The following is a 17,954-nucleotide window of genomic DNA, read 5'->3' as shown; positions in this document are numbered from 1 at the left end:
CTCTGAAGCTGAGAACAACCTGACATGATTCAGATTTCTGAATTTATTTTTAATTTATTTGTGGTGAGTCCTGGGTCTTGTGTCTCACTGACAGTAGATTAACTCCTTTGCAGGGATGTCTGTGGTTTTTCTTTGGACTAACATGTATGTATTGAGAAATGTGCCTGGGCATTTTGTCCCAGTAGTTTTTCCATACACCTTGGCTGAATGACTTGAAAATGAAAAAAACAAAAACAACTTAGTACACAGTATCTCAGGTTTCTGGTTCTGTCAGATAAATCCAGAATCCAGTGCATAAAAACTAAATTATTTTAAAGTTGATTATCTTCTTAAAAAAATCCAGCAGTATCAGATTTGGTAGTAGGAAAGGTTTAATTCGCTGTTCACATTGGCTTGCCTTACCCTTGCCATGAGGCACCCAGACTACACACTCACAGGTTTCTCAGTGTTAGCCTTTGCCTGCAGCTGCCCCTTAGTTGGAGCACCAAACTGCCCTCCTGCAGGAACTCTGCTCAGTGGCTGCCTGTAGGCCAGCATTTTTTTTCCCTGTGCTCATTTGTTGATCATTGAAAATAATGAAACTATATTTCATTGTTCTCATCATCTTTCCACCCAGCTCTCCACTGAACATCAGAGAAATTCAATAGGAGCCAACTTTCCTGTTTAATGTTTCTCTATAAATTCTTTCTGTACTGACGTATACATTTTTTGGTAGGCTACTCCATGTTTTCTCTAAACACTCTAGCCTTAACTCCTAGAAAACGTAATAAATGGTTTGTTTTGCTTTTACTGTGCTAGACTGGATCCAGCAAGGCAACAGCCAACAGCCTTTGTGGGGCTTTTGTTTTCTAAGGTTGTCAGAAGCTCTGTAATCACCATTTCTATTCACCTCTGCTTCATCCCAGATCAGCAAGCTTTAAAGCACAGTTGTTGGGAGTTTTTTCTTGTTGTTAGAACTTTAAAATGCAGCCCTCACATTTTCAGATGGATTTAAAGTCACAGCTGAGACAGAGAGCTGGAAATACCTAAATCCCTTTTATTTCTGTGATTTTTTTTCTCAGCTGACAGGCTTATTCATAAATTTTATTTTATAGTGCTCTTTCCAGACCAGTTACACAACACATTTCTGGCCCCAAGCAGCTTTTCTAACTACCAAACATTGGTTGATAGTGTTTTATGCATCAGGCTCAGTTATAGTGCCTGGTTATTTGGTGTTGCCAGCTAAGACAACTTAAGTAAGCTCTAACAGAGCACCCCAGAGGCAGAAAACGCCCCACATCAGTTGTTTCACCACACAGTGGCTTCACTGAGCTTTCAGCCTCCAATGGGATACATGGTTGAGGCTGAAATGGACGAGTTAGTCTAACCTCATGCTTGGTTTCAAAGTCAGGCCAAGGTGCTCAAAGCTTTTCCCAGTCAGGCTTCAGACTCCAAGGATGAAGCGCCTGCCATTTCTCTGGGCACTTCCTTTTCACTGCTGAATCACTCTCTGTCTGAACAATTTTTACCTTGTCAGAATTTTTTAGTCAAAATTTTCCTTACTGTTCCTTGTGATCATTGCCCCTGGTCCTTTGCTGTGCACCTCTGTAGATAGTCCAGCTCCATTTTCCCTATAACCACTTGGCTAAAGACAGCTGTGAGGGTTCCCTGTCACCTTCACTCTCTCTCTAGGCTTCAAAATGTCTATACGCTAAACTGCTCTTAGGAAAAATCTGAATTGTTGACAAGGACACAAGTCTTGCCTCTTCTATTGAAACAGTTGTATTCCAAGCTAGTCACAAGGGAAGAATTGTGTGCCAGGCTACGTCTTGGCAAATTAATATGCATTTATTTGCCATGGTTGCTACTCAGCTACATAATCAGAAGTGGTGTTGCCAAAATTCCTTCCCTGAGCCACGTTAAAAAGTCTATCACATGCAGAGATTAAGAAATGGTAGTGACATTCTTTTTTGGGGGAAGAAAAAAAATCCAATACTTGGGCAACTCCCCTGATTTTGATATGTTTCTCCAGCCCTGGCCCTCAGGAAATCTGGCACCATACGCCATTTTATCACAACAGCCTTAGGCCTGTAGGAAGGCTTTAGTCTAGTTCTCATGGATGCTCTTGTCTACTAAACAAAACTATGCCTAGGCTGGGATTACTCTCAGTTGTGTCAACTTGAAAAGCCATTTTCTATACAAAACAGCAAGCTGCCACTTTCTTTTATCATGTACCATAGCTGCTCTTTAAATTAAAAAAATGCAGAGTCAGTGAGTTACTGAGTGGCAGGAGGGGCTGGACTTTCTTCCCTTAGCAAGTAGATTCCATGTTCACACTAACCTGGAAAGCAGAGGTTCCCTCAAATCTCTTCTGCCCTACAGAAGAAGGAATCTGTACATCACTGTTTTTCATCACAAAGAGATTGCTGGATCTGTCTCCCTTACTGGAAATAATCAGCGTAGCATGAAAAATTCTGTTTTTAAATCTATGTGATCATTTTTAGTTTTGTTTTATGCTGTGTTTTTGTGTGTGTTTCTTTTTTTCTTTTCCTATGTGCCACAACCAATTGTTTATCTTCTATAGAGGTTTTTAGTTTTTCCACAGAGATTCTGAAAAAAAAAAAATTCACTTGGAGTTTGCGTTGAGGGACTTAGAACAGAAGCCCAGCGATATTGTGCATTACACAACCTTCCCCCAGATAACTTTCAAAGCCAACTGCTCCACCTTTAAGGGAGTTTCAACAACCTGTGCCCCCCTCCAAGAGCTAGCTTATTTAAGCATAAATGTTACCACAGAATAGATGCTGGGATGGACAAGAGTAATCCGTGTAGCCCCACTGTCACCACAGCTTCAAATGGCCAAACCAAGGCTAAGATGGGAGAAAGGGGTGAGGAATTAATAAAGTCTTCTTTCATTTGTGGCTGTATAGTTGGAATAATACAAGTGTATCATCATAATTACAGAGTAAAAGGATATCTAAGAAAAGGCTCACCAATGCTGAGGCTTTCAGTCAAGATGGATGCTCACCAATGTTGAGGCTCACCACCAGAACTCTTCACAGGAGCAATCTCCAGAAAGAGATGCTGCTTTAGTGGTGGTCTTAAATAGGATCTAGGAGAGGCGGAGTCAAGGGGCTCCACCCCTTCCGGGAGTGCAGCTGAATTACCTTCACCTGTGCTCCCACAGCTGACTCATCACTTGCCCCAGATGGTTAATCAGAGGCTCAGGCTGTGATCAACAGTTTCCCTTACAGTGGCAAACCCACATGTGCATTAATGATGTCAGTGCAATGCAGTGTTTAGATTTTCACGCTACTCCCCTTTTGGTCAAAGAGTCATATGTTAACCAAGTTGGATGTTCTGGCAGGAAATAACAAGGATACAATGCATTTCAGCAGTGCTTTTCATCAGATCATTCCTACTTTCTTTACAAACAGAATTAAGGAAGCCTCACAACATCCCTGTGAGGTAGGTGGAAATTCTTACACCCATTTTACAGGTGGGAAAAAAAAAAAACAGGTACCAAGAGGTAAAGTGATTATCACAGCAAGTCAGTATCAGAGCTGGAAATAAATCTAAGATCATTATCCTAGGTCCACTGCTCTAGACACTAGAGAACACCAACTCCCACATGCTAATATCAGCTAAGACACTACCTTTCTCTTCTAACTTCCTTTGGTGAATTTGACACTTGCACCCTAAGCTCCTTGCAGAGAGCCATGTGATCAGATAATCATTTATTAGCACAGGGAGCCAAGGGAGTACTACACACCTTTAAATGATCCAAGCATGGCTCTAATTGTCCAGTGTCCACTTCCCAAGATAATTTTCCTTGTTCTTTACATTTATTTTTATATGTGTGTTTTGTTTGTTTGTTTTAATTAAATACACTGAATCCACAGCTCTGAGGCTGTTATGTAACTTCATTAGGAATTTCCTGAATAAATGATTAAATTTGTCTCACTGAGGGGGGAATAAAACACATTTCAGAATCACATACAGAAATAATCCTTTGCTCATCTGTAGGGCCTTCAGTCCCAGGACCTCCCATCCTACTACTAACAAAATATATTGAGCCTCACATAGTCTTTGTGAGGTAGAAAATTATTCCCAATTGTACAAGAGGGAAGAATGACTTGCTGATGGTCCCAACAGTGACTTCACTGCAGAGATGAGGCTGAATACCATATAACCTGACTGTAAGCTCCCTGCCCAGTTAGCTGAAAAGCGCTGCCTTGGTGCCATGGCTCATACTTGGAGGCTTTAGCAGCTTGGCAGGGTACTTGAAAACCGGCTTGAAAAAAAATCAACAAGCAGTTGACAGGATGCAGGAGGAAAACATTAACTTCATTCATTGCACTGTCATGACCTGGAGGAAGAAATGAGCTTTCCTGCAGCAGCAGTGAAGGAACAACATAGCGTCTGTTCAGGATGTTGCATGTACTGTACTCTACTGTATTCTACTCCAGTGAAAAAGAATGACGTACTCAACATCTTAAAACTGAAGACTGGATTGTCTGACATCCATATTATGAACCACGGACCTCAAATTCATGAGAATCTTTATCTTTAAGTAGTCCAATGATCTAATGAAGGTGTGCATCACAGAGATCAGGAGCGGGGATGGTCATCAAAATGCTTTGTCAAAGGACTTGTCGAGTAATTAGTAGTAAGCAAGGATGGGAGGTGGTTCATCTAGGTCGGTACATTGGTATGTGGAAGGGTCAGATGCTCTCAATAAGGTGGAAGGTACCTCACACTGAACAGTTACAGATAATTTTTTTCACCTGCAGGGAAGGCTTTTTCCAGTTCGAGTGAACTCTGCTATGCTTCAAACTATTAACACTACTATGTCTTCTCTGTGAAGGAAAAAAGTAATACATCCCATATAGTGTAAACATGCTGGGTTTGTTATTCATCTAGGTCTTCGCTCTTTCTTGGGTTCTAGTGGAGTATTGGAGTTTTCCTGTTGAAGACTTCTTTCCTTGTTTTTCTTTTGCCGCCTGCCTTTCATTGGTACTAACTCTTCTCCTGTTTCTTTATTGAGAGAATGGGTAGATTGTAGCCTCCAAATTCTCCCTCCGCATTTTCCTTCACGTATCTTGCTTTGTCATATTCTTTCTCACAGCTGAGGAGGTACCTTCCAGTCTTCCTTCACAAGGAATTGTTTCTTAAAACCCTAACAGCCTTTTTGTCAAGGGAGCAAAGATTATGTTAACAGGCTGCAATCTGTGGGAAAATACACAGGCCCAAGAGGAGCAAAAGGATTAATAGTGTAAAAAATATATATACGTGGCAATCCCAACACACCCTACAAACTTTATACATATGTACAGCTTACTTCACGCATCAGTGAAGTCCAGCCAACTTTGTGCCAGACCACGGAGGCTGCAAAACAAGGCACATGAAGTCTACCAAGCAGGTTAATCAGTGACAGAGCTGGGTGTACCTGTGGTTGCCTGGGCTGGGGTGTAGGACAACAGGACTGAGGGTATGAGCCCAAGCCTAGGACATCTATCTCAGACACCCAGCTAATTTCAATGGGCTTTGGGTCAGCCCTGATACAATGGGAGATGGCAGGGGGTCTTTTCTAGCTAATGGCAGGACGACTTATACGCATTATGCCAAAGACTGTTTTTTTTCCTGATCTGGATTAGAGCCTGCCCTGGGAACAATGGAACGGGCTGCAGCCCAGCAGAAAGAATTCGCTGAGCTGGCAGGGTCTGAGGTTTGCAGAGCAGAGCAGATGAGAGTGCATACCTGCACTTTTCTGGCATAAGGCTCAGTTTTAGAGGGGACGTAGCTATTAACCTGAAGCTTTAAATGCATAGCTGCACTGTCCCAGCCCAAAGGCGCTGCTGCAGTCCTGAAGGTTGAAATCCACAGACGTTTAAACGAGCATGTGTTTTTCTGCCTTTTGTAACTAAAAGGATTTACTGAGGCTCTGAGAGTTCTGCACAGATCTGTTGGCACAAAAGACCTAAAAGATATAAGCTAAGATGCTACCTTTCTCTCCTACTCTAGAAGATCTTTTGAAAGGCCTTGTTTTCTTTGAGACTTTGGCATTTAATAGCGAAGTAGGCCACTGGATGGCTCCCGCCTGTCAAATTAAAAACAAAGGATGTCAGAATTATCATATCAGACTTTTCAAACCTGAACAACCAGTTTTGTTTCAAAGTCACATCGTTACCTGTGGTTTAGATTCACAGGTGCCTTCAGGGTGCTGTACCTGAGATTTGCTGAGTGCCTGTAAGTCTTGGGGCTCCAGGAACTGAGCACATGTCAGGATCATGCTGTGAAGGCTCATATTTGGTTTCATGCTCTGGGAACTGTAGCTGTTCCTTCTTTCACAGAAACCCTTCCACGCTTGCTTTGCTAAATTGAGTTTCAGATCTTTAAGTCACAGGATTATAAGTAAAAAATATCACTTGATTTTTTTCTTTCCAGTGCTCTGAAGTGCTCAGCTTGGAGCTGGATAACTCTCTTGGGAACAAATAATCCATCTGTGAGCATCTGCTAAGTCCTAGAAGAGAGCTAGAGTTAACCTTGCCCACTGTCAATGTCAATTAAAGAGCAAAAATATTTTTGACGAAGGGAAAATAAAGTATTTTTACCTAACTCAAATTTACATTCAGAGAGAAATCATAGATATTTTTGGTCTTTGCTTTCTCAATAAAGAGGGGAAATAGTGCTTACTGTTTTAGTGTGGCAATGCTAAACACAGTGAAGGGGAGATCTGCTCAGCATGCCATAGGTGACAACAGAAAAAGAAATACTAGATACGGTTGTTTATGAGCCTTCCCCTTAGATGGCTCATGAGACAGATCCTCCCCACGTTCCTAAAGAAATGTGGAACACAAAGCTTCCAGTAAGTACATTCACAGTGGTGACATTTGGGTTTCACTGCCACGTTAGGTTTTAAAACACATCAGTTATGTGGACAATGTAGATATTACTGTAAGAAATGAGCTGGCATGTGGAAACGGAAAATGTTCCTTTTCAAATGGACATATAGGGCAAATAAGGCACAGTTACCACAATAGTACCTTTCCAGTCGAGAATCTCAAGATGAAATAATACTTAAACGATCACTTTAGCACTTTGCTTAAAATTCTTCTGATTCTTTCTCTTTCCTTTTCTTTTTCTTCTTTTCCTTTTCATATTCTCCTCGTATCCTGCATCCTCATACAGTCAAATCGTCTGACCTGGCCCGGCTGCTGGCTTTACTTAGCCTGCTGAGGGATCTCACATCAGTGGCAAGTTCTGCAGGTGCTGAAGGCCCTTCCACTTCATCGCTCACTGCCTCCTCCTCTGCTTTCTTCACCCCTGGCTCTTCCTGAGGTGCTGGCTGCTCCTCTTCTAGTTCCTCTTCTTCCTCTGCTCTGACCTTCTCCTCTTCCGGTTCCTTCGCTTGTGTGTATGATGGTAACCTCTCATCAAATGCCCTGGAGAGATCTTCCAATGGCCCCATCCCAATCTTCTCCTCAAACTCATTGAAGGCTGATGGAAGAGGACTGGGCTCAACCCCTACTTCTGTGAGAGGGAAATAGTGGGACACTGGCTTTTCTTCTTCTAGCAGCTTGTAGCCTTTGGCCTTTGGAATGGAGGACACTGCAATAGCATGGAGGGGTTTCTCTGGCACCTCCCCCATTGGCTCCTCTGCTGGTCTTCTCAGAGCCCTCCGGATCCTTTTCAGGATCAAGTGACTGATCTCCACCAGGTTGAGGAAGAGGGACACAGAAGCAACCACGAGCATGAACATAATAAAGATGGTCTTCTCTGTAGGCCTGGAGACAAAACAGTCCACGAGGTTGGGACAGGGCCACCTCCCACAGCGGTAAAGGGGAAGAATGCGGAAGCCATACAGGAAATACTGGCCAACTATGAATCCCACTTCAAAGAGAGTTTTGAAAATGATGTGGAAGATGTAGGTTCTCAGGAGGGTCCCCTCCAGGCGAAACTTCTTGGTCCCATCCGGGTTGTTGCCCTTGTTTTGATTTGGAGCTAGGGGCAGCTTCTCTTCATCCACCTCAGCTTGCTGACGCCTCTCAGCTTCCTCCTTCTCTTTCCTCTTCTCCTCCATGCGGACGTGGTGCACCGCATGCCCAAAGTACACCAGCGAAGGTGTGGATACAAAAATGATCTGTAGGACCCAGAGCCGGATGTGGGAGATGGGGAAGGCTTCATCATAGCAGACGTTCTCACAACCAGGTTGCTGGGTGTTGCACACAAAGTCTGACTGTTCATCTCCCCATACTAGTTCAGCAGCTGTTCCCAGGATCAGGATGCGGAAAATGAAGAGCACTGTGAGCCAAACTCTCCCGATGACAGTGGACTGCTCATTCACCTGCTCTAAAATGTTCCCCAAGAAACTCCAGTCACCCATTGCTTACTGTCTAAGGAAAGAAAAAAAGAAAGAGAATGACCACAAATTATGCTAAATTTAAAAGATGTCACATTTTCCCACTGATGCTTGTTGCTACTTTCAATTAGTATTTTTCTAATACACTTTGAGAACAGAAAGAAGATGATTGCTTGCTTCTTTGCTCAGATTGCAATGATTTATTAACAAGAGATGGGCTGGAAAGCCAGAGCAAACTGCTTGCCAAAATCATTCCTCCCTGGCTCTAAATGAGCAATTACTTTTGAGCCAAGGAGTGCATTTAACTCCTTTTCCAGATAGTAGTCTTCTGTGGTCCCTTGTAAGCTCTGTTGTGTGTGCCTGCTTAGATTTTATACACATACAAACACTTGCCAGCAGTATAGTAGAACAGATTTATCAGCATGCTGAGCTGCAGTGGGTAGAATGAGTTCCTCATCAGATCTATGCAGGGATCAAACAGATCTTGAATTGGTGCCCATCTTGCATGTATACGAACTTTCTATAGTTGTGTATATTAAGTCTACATTAGAAATCACCGTGATAGGTAATACCAGCAATAGTAACACCATTACCATGTCAGTAATACTTTGTAAGATTAATAACTACCATGTGTACTAGTTTTTCTATGCAATAAAATTATTTCATGTTATAGGAGTTATTATGTCCAATTCTGAAGTCAGTTGCCTCATTGACATTGGAATCAACCTGGAGAGATACATGAAGGTCTATCATTGGGACCTCAGACACTAGTTTCTCTCTGTAAAACATCAGTGCTGCTATCTCGGGCTAACACAGATCTGTAAGCCAGCTGTAGATATCCTACTGGGAAGCTAATAAAGTAGTTAACTGTCAAGTACTGCAGGTCAAACACTACAACTCTTAATATTTTTGCAGGATAAGAGATTATTCCTGGCCAGGACTTCATCCTGCATATCCAAAACCTCCCAATGAATAACATCAGGTACAGGAAAACAAGAGAAGAGGAAACTTGTTTGGGACTGACTAATTTAACATACTGCAGCAATATGAAGACTCTGAGGAATGTGGAATATTACAGTGATCCAGAAAGATTAACTCGTGGACAATATCAAGAGAAGCAGGTAACGTTATTCATAAAATAGCTGTTCGCAGGGATCTAAAAGTTCATCTCTTAGATGCTACCTCCAGCTATAGTTTTCTATATGTGGACGCACATATACAGCTACTGGGAGAATATACAGTCATCAGCACGGAAATATGACTATCTCAACTTCCCTTCTTCCTTCAGATAGCACTGGGATATATTTGTAATGCCATATGTTATGACACACCAGTGCATATCAGTCTGTTTCAAATACCGTGTGTACATATTCACACATAGATGAACACACAAAATATTGAGAGTTCTGAGTCTGGGGAATGTTACAAATTTTCAACCTAAAAACCTATTTGTAATGTGATTTCTCTAAAACAAGTTGGACTCATAATTCTCATCTTCAAACACTGTAAAATGTTAAGCCCAGACATCTATGTTGGAAAATAAAGAGCAGAACACAGCCCTTCCTTTTGCACAAACTCCTTCTGCATGCAGAAGTGGCAGACGTATAATTTAATCACCGAAGAAAATTGCTACTTTGCCAGTCATTAAAGTTGTGTAAAGGAGTGTGTTAATGTCAGCACTTACGTTAACAAGTCTAGCAGAAGATTATGCTGTTTACATACATCATCTAAACTGATTTAAACATTCTCTTTCTGCAGATTCACAGAACAAAATATACCAGCCATTAACCAATCATGTGCAACACTGTAGAAAACAGGACTATATACACTATTAGCTCCACTGTCCCCCAAACATCGCAGTTTACTACATCCTTTCCTTTCTTTCTGAGTCACACTGGTACCCACCACCATTAGTTCATCATTTCCATTGCAGCATAGAAGAGCGACATTCTAGACATGATAAACCTTATCACACAGAAAGCTCGCTGTAAAAGAGAAGCATGTTTCCTAACTCCACCATATGCTCCACTTGCAGCTTTCTACCTCTGACAAAACTCTTTCTGTGGTCACTTCTGAACTAGTCACATCCTTCAAAACTCTGTCACAACCACTCTATTTTCTACAGGAGAGGTGGTCCAGGGTTGCTCACTGGCTTCTTCAGCTGCAAGGAACAATTTTGGGTGGACTGGAGAAGAGTAGTACAGCCAATTCAAACTTCACTTGCAATCACAGCTCTTCCAGTCTCAAAAAAGAAAAGAAAAAAGACAAGAAAAAAAGACAAAAGCAATGAATTTAGGCAGTCCTCTCTTCCCTTAAATTGCCTATCATGAGGAAAAGAGGAGACTGCCTAAGCTCACTCAGAGTTGACAGGCTAATTATGTCACTATCTTGCATGGGCTTACTGCAAACCCCCACCCAGCAGTTCCAGATGCTGCAATCTGAACACACTGCCAGCAAGAAAGACTCTAAAGATTAAGGATGTTGAGCAAGTAACTTGCCACTGGGAAAGGTTCCACCGAAGAATTGTGTCCCCCTCCTCTCTTGGCACTCTGCAGTGAAGAGTGAACTTTTGTCTCTCTCCTTCCCTACACTAAAAGTCCCAATCTTGTCGCACGACTGAACAGATATGACTGAATTGGCTCTGATGGCGGGTTTTAGTTGCCGTGCAATATTTAAGCTCCGAGCCAGACGGCTTTATAAAGTGAGTGACAGTTGGTGACGTGGGGAACAATAGAGAGAAAAAAAATAGAGAAAAAGAGGCAGAGACACAGAGAGGAGAATCCACTGAACATGAAAAAGCAGAGGGGGGAGAAGGGCAGCCAGCGGGCAGTGAAAACCTAACACATGCATAAAGGGGACTTTGCATGGTTAAGAGGGGACTAGAGCATCTCTGCTGATCTACTGTCCTTCAGCACAGCTTAGCGTGGCTCCACTTGCTAGTCTTTAAACATCATGGTGTGAGAGGTGAAAAGGGAGCATCCACATCCCCGATGGTGGTAGAACTGATTAAACTAATTTGCTACTTACACCCAGCTCCAACAATTAAGTCTCGCTGCTGATTTCCAGCACTGGTGGTCACTGGAGCATCACATCTGTATTTTACGCTCTTAGATACTTTGGTCTGGTCTTTGACATCTCTCAGCAGGAAAAATAAGCAATATGGGAAAACAGGATCATCACTCAGTATTAATCAAAGCTGAGAAAGACTTCTTTTATGACCTAGACTTCCAGTGTCTTTGTTCTGCTTAATTTATCCTCTAAATGTATTTTGTGCATACATCAAAAATGTCCAAAACAAACTGTTTTGTTAAGGAGTGTAGCCAAATTCCAGCAGCCCAGCAAACAGGAACATTACCTCAGGCACAGCCATCTGCAAAAATGCTCGAGGGGCCACAGAAGAGGATAATCTCATGCTCAGTAATGCATCCACAATGCAACTAACTGCACAAAGTTTTGCTTGTGAGGCAAAGTATATTTTGCTTATGAGAAGTATATCGCTTTATTCTGAGGAGCTATTTTGGTAGTTCTTCCATATGAATTGCTCAGAACATGCTCTTGGAGCTCCCAGCTCTGAAGGAAAAGATGATTATGGGAAGCAAGATATGCTAAGCAATGATACCAGTACCAGGCTTATAAAGCAACTAATCAGCAAGCGGCTCTCTATCTTTACACAAAAGCATCGCTGAAATTAATTCCCCAGAACAACTCTGGGAGATTCTCTGTTTCTAGAAAAGCCGTCATTTGAAAGAGATGGCATAATTTGAGGGCCACAACATTTTGTATCTTCAAACCAGTCGTTTGAGGTCTCTCTTCAGCATTTCTGGCTATTTGTGCACAAGGAAATGCAGAGCCTTACTTCAACAGTAGTTTTCCCAAACAACTTTAAACTGAGTTGCACAGTACTTCTATCCAAAGCGCAACTTGAGGCAGAAAGAATGCTTCTCAGACTGGATTTCAGTGAGCTAGAGGATAAATGAGGGCTGGAAAATAAGAAAATCTTACAAGAGGGACCACTTTAGAAAGACGAAAGAAAATCAATCTCTATGCACAAAGTTGGAATGAAGGTCATATTCTGAACACCTTAATAAATCACTCCCTTAATAAAGAAATAGTAGAGATCTGGCACGTGACATTTTTCAGCCTGTGCTATATAAAGCATTGGAAGAGGATTCCTGGCAAGAGGACGCTCAGAGGAGATGATACGGGGCCCAAGAACATGCGGTGATTAAGAACAGGCTCAGTTTGTTTAATGGGAGGAATAAAGATGGTAAGGAAGAGCAAGGAATTCCTTTCTTGCTTTGTTTTGCTATACACTGCTGAGATAAGCTAGGTAAGGTATGTCAGTGACTAGTCATCTCTGACACTATCGTCCTCTCTTTGTGGAGCAGTTAAAGACAGAGGACTAACTAATACAACCTGTGGCTAACATCTTTAAAGAGTGTCCTCATACTGCTGTATCACAGAGACCAAATGGTTCAGATGTTAAACTGCCCGTCTCCTTTCAGACCTAAAACTGTCCTTTTGAAAAACAGCTCTGGCTGACTGTGTATATCCCTTTCCTGGGCCCTATCTCTGATAAAATGAGCCAAAACCCAAATCTGGTATGTAACTACATGGCTACAGTCCATCTTTAAATTACATCCAGCTACTGTCAGATACATTCTCTATTAACCTCCTATACTCCATCTGCAAACACAATCCAAATATCAAATGCTTTCTGGCAAGTTGCAGAACAGTTTGCAAAATGCAGATAATGCAGAATTCGCAGAATCACAGAATTGTAGGTGTTGGGGAGAATCTCTAAAGATCATCGAGTCCAACCCCCCTGCTAAAGCAGTTCCCTATAGTAAGTCATAAAGAGCATCCAGATGAATTGCAAGTATCTCCAGAGAAGGAGTCTCCGCCACCCTTCTGGGCAGCCTGCTCCAGCGCAATGATATTCAAGTCACTCATCTTTGGATACATGTAACTTCTTTCTGAATAATCTGAGCATATTTTTTGCTGTCATTACAGTGCAGAACCTTTAATATGGGAAGTGCTGGAAATCAGGACTGCTTTTGCAACACAAAAGACATGTCTCTGAAAGTAAGGGGTAAAGACCATTATACCAAAGGTCTACAAAGAAGACTGGACTCAGAGAGCATAGAACATCTAGGTGAGCCTGCACAAGATCTGCAACAGCAACAGAGTCCAACCAATAATGGTAAACAGTTCCAACCTGCATACCTGGCCCATTTTTTTATGCTTCCATTAAGCAATCTATAGGATTGCTGAGAACACACTCCTCTAAATAGCAGTGCCAGAGAGATGTGGCTAATGTAAATAATACTGTTACTAGGAATTCTTCTTGCCTTGAAAAGAACTGTGGAGATCTCCTGCACTTTTAAGACCGTAATTTCTTCGGAAAGAAGTTTGTTTCATTGAAGACAGTGCACAGCAAGCTCACTGCCTTGGACTTCAGGAGAGCAGACCTCTTCAGGGATCTACTTGATAGTGTTCCATGAGATAAAGCCTTGGGGGTAAAAAAGGCCCAGATCCAAAAAGGAAGCCTACAAAGGGTGGAAGCAAGGAGAGGTAGCCTGGTAGGAATATGGAGAAAGTCTCTGAGCAGCCAGATATCAGGTTGGGAAAACTAAAGCATTGATGGGATTAAATCTGGCCAGGACATCAAAGACAACAGAAGGGCTTCTGTAAGTGCATCAGCAATAAAAAAGGAAGAAAAAATGTTGGCCTTCTCCAGAAAGAAACAGGAGACCTGGTTATCTGAGATATGGAGAAGGCTGAGGTATTCACCAACTTTGTGCCTCAATCTTCATCAGCGAGAGCCCTCACCACACTGTCCACGTCACAGAAGGCAAAGGCAAGGGACTGGGAAAATGAAGAACTGACCACTATAGGAGAAGAACAGATTTGAGACCATCTAAGGAACTTGAAGTTACACAAGTCCAAGAGACCAGATGAGATGAATCCACAGGTCGTGAGAGAACTGGCAGATGAAGTTGCTGAGCTACTATCTGAGAAGTCATGTCAGTCTGGCAGAGTTCCCACTGGAAAAGTATATTGTCATTTTTTAAAAAGGAAAAAAATGAAAACCACAAGGAGCTAGAGGCCAGTCAGTCTAATATCTCTGCCTGGCAAGATCACAGAGCATACCTTCCTGGAGACTATGCTGAGGGAAATGGAGGACAGAGAGGTGACAGGTGACAGCCCACTTGGCTTCAATAAGTACAAGTAGTGCCTGACAAATTTGGTGGTCTTCTACAACTCGACTACAGTGTTAGCTGTATACAGTGTTAGCAGGTATAGGAAGAGCAACTAATGTAATCTACCTGGACTTGTACACAGCATTTTACACAGTCATGCATATCGTCCTTGTTTCTATACAGGAGATTATGGTTAGATATTAGGAGGAAATGATTTGTTCGGAGAGTGATGAGGCAGTGGCATAGGCTGCCCAGAAAAGCAGTGGATGCCCCATCCCTGGAGGTGTTCAGCGCCAGGTTGGATGGACTCTGGGCAGCCTGAGCTGGTGGGAGGCAGTCCTGCCCATGGCAGGGGGTTGGGGCTGGGTGGGCTTTGAGGTCCCTTCCAACTAAAATCATCCTGTGATCCTATGCTTTCTTATCATTGAGTTGTTTTGATGTTGGTCACGAAGATCCCAACTCCTAGCACCACTGAGACTATAAAGTCTCCTCTGCAACTCATCCATTTGCTCACAAGCTACGAGATCACTTGGGGAATGTGGGATTTTTCATTCCAAATGGATTTCCAACACAGACATGATGTCAGGACAAGGCAGGGCCGTGCTATTGAACAGCTCTTTTCATGCATGATAGCAGATTGTGCAATTATATAGTGCACAACCCTAAATAATGATACCCCTCCCTCAAACAAAGTTATCTTCTCCTGATCTGCTTAGCTAGAAAGTGGCACATGCTTCCTGTTCTTCTGCTGAACACACAAACCTTTCACTTATGGCTGAAGCTGAACACTATACAAATTAAGCTTCCCTGCAAGAAGATGGACGTTCTACACAACTCTAATTTGCTAGATATAGCCCAACTTAAAGGATACTTGCTTTCTAGTAACGTGCTTCTTTGTCCATCCTTGAGTCAAAGTCATTTATCAATCTGATCACTAGGAGTGAGAGTCTCATCAGCTCTCATCTTCTCTCTACCGCCTACTGAAATCAGAGAGGGTTTAAATGTAGGTAGCACTGGACCAATCTTTGGGCAGAACTCACCATGCCCCTGTTAGGCTGCTAAGTGCCAGTGTCCCTATTTTGCTGAGATTTTTTCAAGACATGCCCAAATTTCACCTTCTCTTCAGAGCCCTCAGAAAATTGGGCAATGCGTTTTGCTGGGAAATTAGAGACAAAACAGAAAGAAAAGAGAGGAAGGAAAATATAAAGCGGGAAGAAGCAGGGAAATTTGAGAAGTATGTAAGTAACAGGAGAGGTGAAGGCAGTGTTGGATTATGCTGAAACTCAAGTGGAAGATAAATGCTTAAGGGAAATGTGTTTTTAATTTAAGGGATGGAACAAAACTAGACAATGAATAAAGATAAGCAGAGCAAAAGTGGAATGTCTTTCAATATCTCTCTAACTTAACTACAGTTCTGTTCTGAAAATCACTGTTATAAGAGGAACTGGGGAGTTACAGTCCAGCCAGCTTAACTGTGATACCTAGCAAGATACTGGAGCCATTTATGAAACAATCAATTCATAAGTAGCTGAAGGACGATAACGTGATAAGAAACGGTCAGCAGGGGATTTTGAAAAACAACCACCATCAAAACAGGCTGATTTCCTTCTTTGACTAACAGGCCTGGTAGGTGGCCTGTAGGGAAGGAAATGGTAAATATTAAGTACACTGATTTTAGTGAACGCTTTGGAAATATCTAGACCACAAACTTCCAGAGAAGCAAGCAGATGAAGTGGCTGTGCAGAGGTGCACAAGTACCATAATCAGGGGTAATTATGAGGGCTTCGCTTTTCCAGCTGGGAGGACCTCGGCTCTGAAGTTTGGGCTTGAGGGCTGCTCAGCATTTCCATGAAAGATTTGGACAACAGAACTAAGGACAAAACTGAAAGGCTGGTAGCTGGGCTGAGGGGTTGCCATCTGCATGAAGCTGGATGACTGAGGCGTCAGAATTTGACATGAACACAAGGCACTGCAGAGCTGACCTACCTTTCTGGAGAGGTGATGTATCAAGGTATAAGTCAGAAATGGTGAGGGCATAGACATCAACTGCACCAGTCCAAAGGAGTCGGCCTAGATGACTTTTAAGGGTCCCTTCCAACTCCAAATGCTTCTATGGTTTGGTAACCATTTAAACAGCAATGCAGCATAGAAAGAGCTGAAGTGGGGCTGAATATGAGGCTGTTAAACAAGATTTCCACAGGAAAAAAACAAATCACAAATTTAAGGGAAGTTTTGTGTATAAGACAAAGGAAGCAATTATTCAATACCGCTGAGCTCTCAGCAGGTACAGTGTGTCCAGTTCTAAGCATTACATTTTACAGAAGATGTAAACAAATTGGAGAGAGTTAAAAAAATAAAAATAAATAAATATGAGATGTAAGAAAAAAAGAAAAGAAAAAAAGGAGAAAAAAAAAGTAAGACTTGTAAGGAATGGGTAAAAGAACTGGGTTCATTTTCTCTGGGAAAGGAACAACAGGAGGGGAAGCGTGATAACAGTCTTCCAGCACATAAACATTTGTTATAATGGGTGGAGAGATGGAGCAGTTGTCCTCCACATTCATCAGAAGCAGAAGAAGAAATAATCAGCTTAATTTGCAATAAAGATGATATAGCTAAGCATTAGAAAAACACTTTGCAATGGTAAGAATAGCAAAGCACTGCAGCACACTGCTTGGGGAGGCTGTAGAATCACAGGAGGTTTTTATGAAGAGGTAAACAAACATCTGTTAAGGACGATCTTATCTCACAAGCAGAAAAACTATCCAGGAGGCTTTCTGAGGTCTTTGGCCCTACAGCTTTCTGATTTCTTGGCACTTGTCTCAGAGAAAGAATCTCAGTCAATAAAAGGTATCATGCCATCAACCCTGAAAACTCAGCCTGGACATCCCGGGTTTCCCACACCACCCAGTGCAGTGCTGAGCTGGACAGACAGCAGCTCAGATCTGGAAGCAGGTGTGCTGTGTCAGCAGGTGTGCTCCACTACAGCTAATTACCTTCTCTCTGGAGCGGAGCTAATTAGCAGGGGCAGCGTGAAGTACACTGGGGGTAGCTCACACCAAGCTGCAGAGGCATCTCCATACTGCACTGCTTGTCCTGCAAGGAGGGCTGTGCTCGAGGAAGCTTTGAGATGGTGTTTGCTTTGTTCTTTCACTTCAGGAACCAGGAATGGCTCTGAACGTGCTGTGTGTTTAGAGCTGTGTGCTCCCTGTAACCCCATTTCAACCAATTTGTTCTCCTGCCGTAGCAACTGTAAGATTAAACGCCATGCCTTATTTAGGGCGTTTCATCTGGACACTGATGCTAAACATGAAAAACAGGGTGTGTATGACCTGTGGCACTCCCAGCAAGGACCTCTTTTTTTCCACACAGTTTAGCGCTGACCTTTTCCAGAGACGCTGATTGTATCTGAG

At 42.5% G+C, this 17,954-nt stretch overlaps 1 protein-coding gene across 5 annotated transcripts in view; it reads right to left on the bottom strand.

The window, feature by feature from the left end:
* Nucleotides 1-2,534: 2,534 nt before the first annotated feature.
* The window catches only part of GJA8 (gap junction protein alpha 8), a 40,630-nt gene continuing 25,210 nt past the window's right edge, over nt 2,535-17,954 (bottom strand). For 3 of the 5 annotated variants that reach the window (XM_085527203.1, XM_085527187.1, XM_085527192.1), the window contains exon 2: nt 2,535-8,375. In XM_085527203.1, the coding sequence (XP_085383329.1) occupies nt 7,163-8,365 (1,203 nt within the window). In that variant the 5' untranslated portion in view covers nt 8,366-8,375 and the 3' untranslated portion in view covers nt 2,535-7,162. Of the gene's footprint in view, nt 8,376-10,835; nt 10,978-17,954 lie in introns of those variants that run through there. The other 2 variants (XM_085527181.1, XM_085527198.1) reach the window with 2 other exon arrangements.

Source organism: Coturnix japonica, chromosome 1 (assembly GCF_054131305.1).
Source record: "Coturnix japonica strain WE chromosome 1, WE-NBRP24, whole genome shotgun sequence".
In the NCBI taxonomy this organism is placed as follows: Eukaryota; Metazoa; Chordata; class Aves; order Galliformes; family Phasianidae; genus Coturnix; species Coturnix japonica.
Note: the sequence above shows the minus strand (reverse complement) of the source record. Positions and strands in the feature narration are given on the sequence as shown.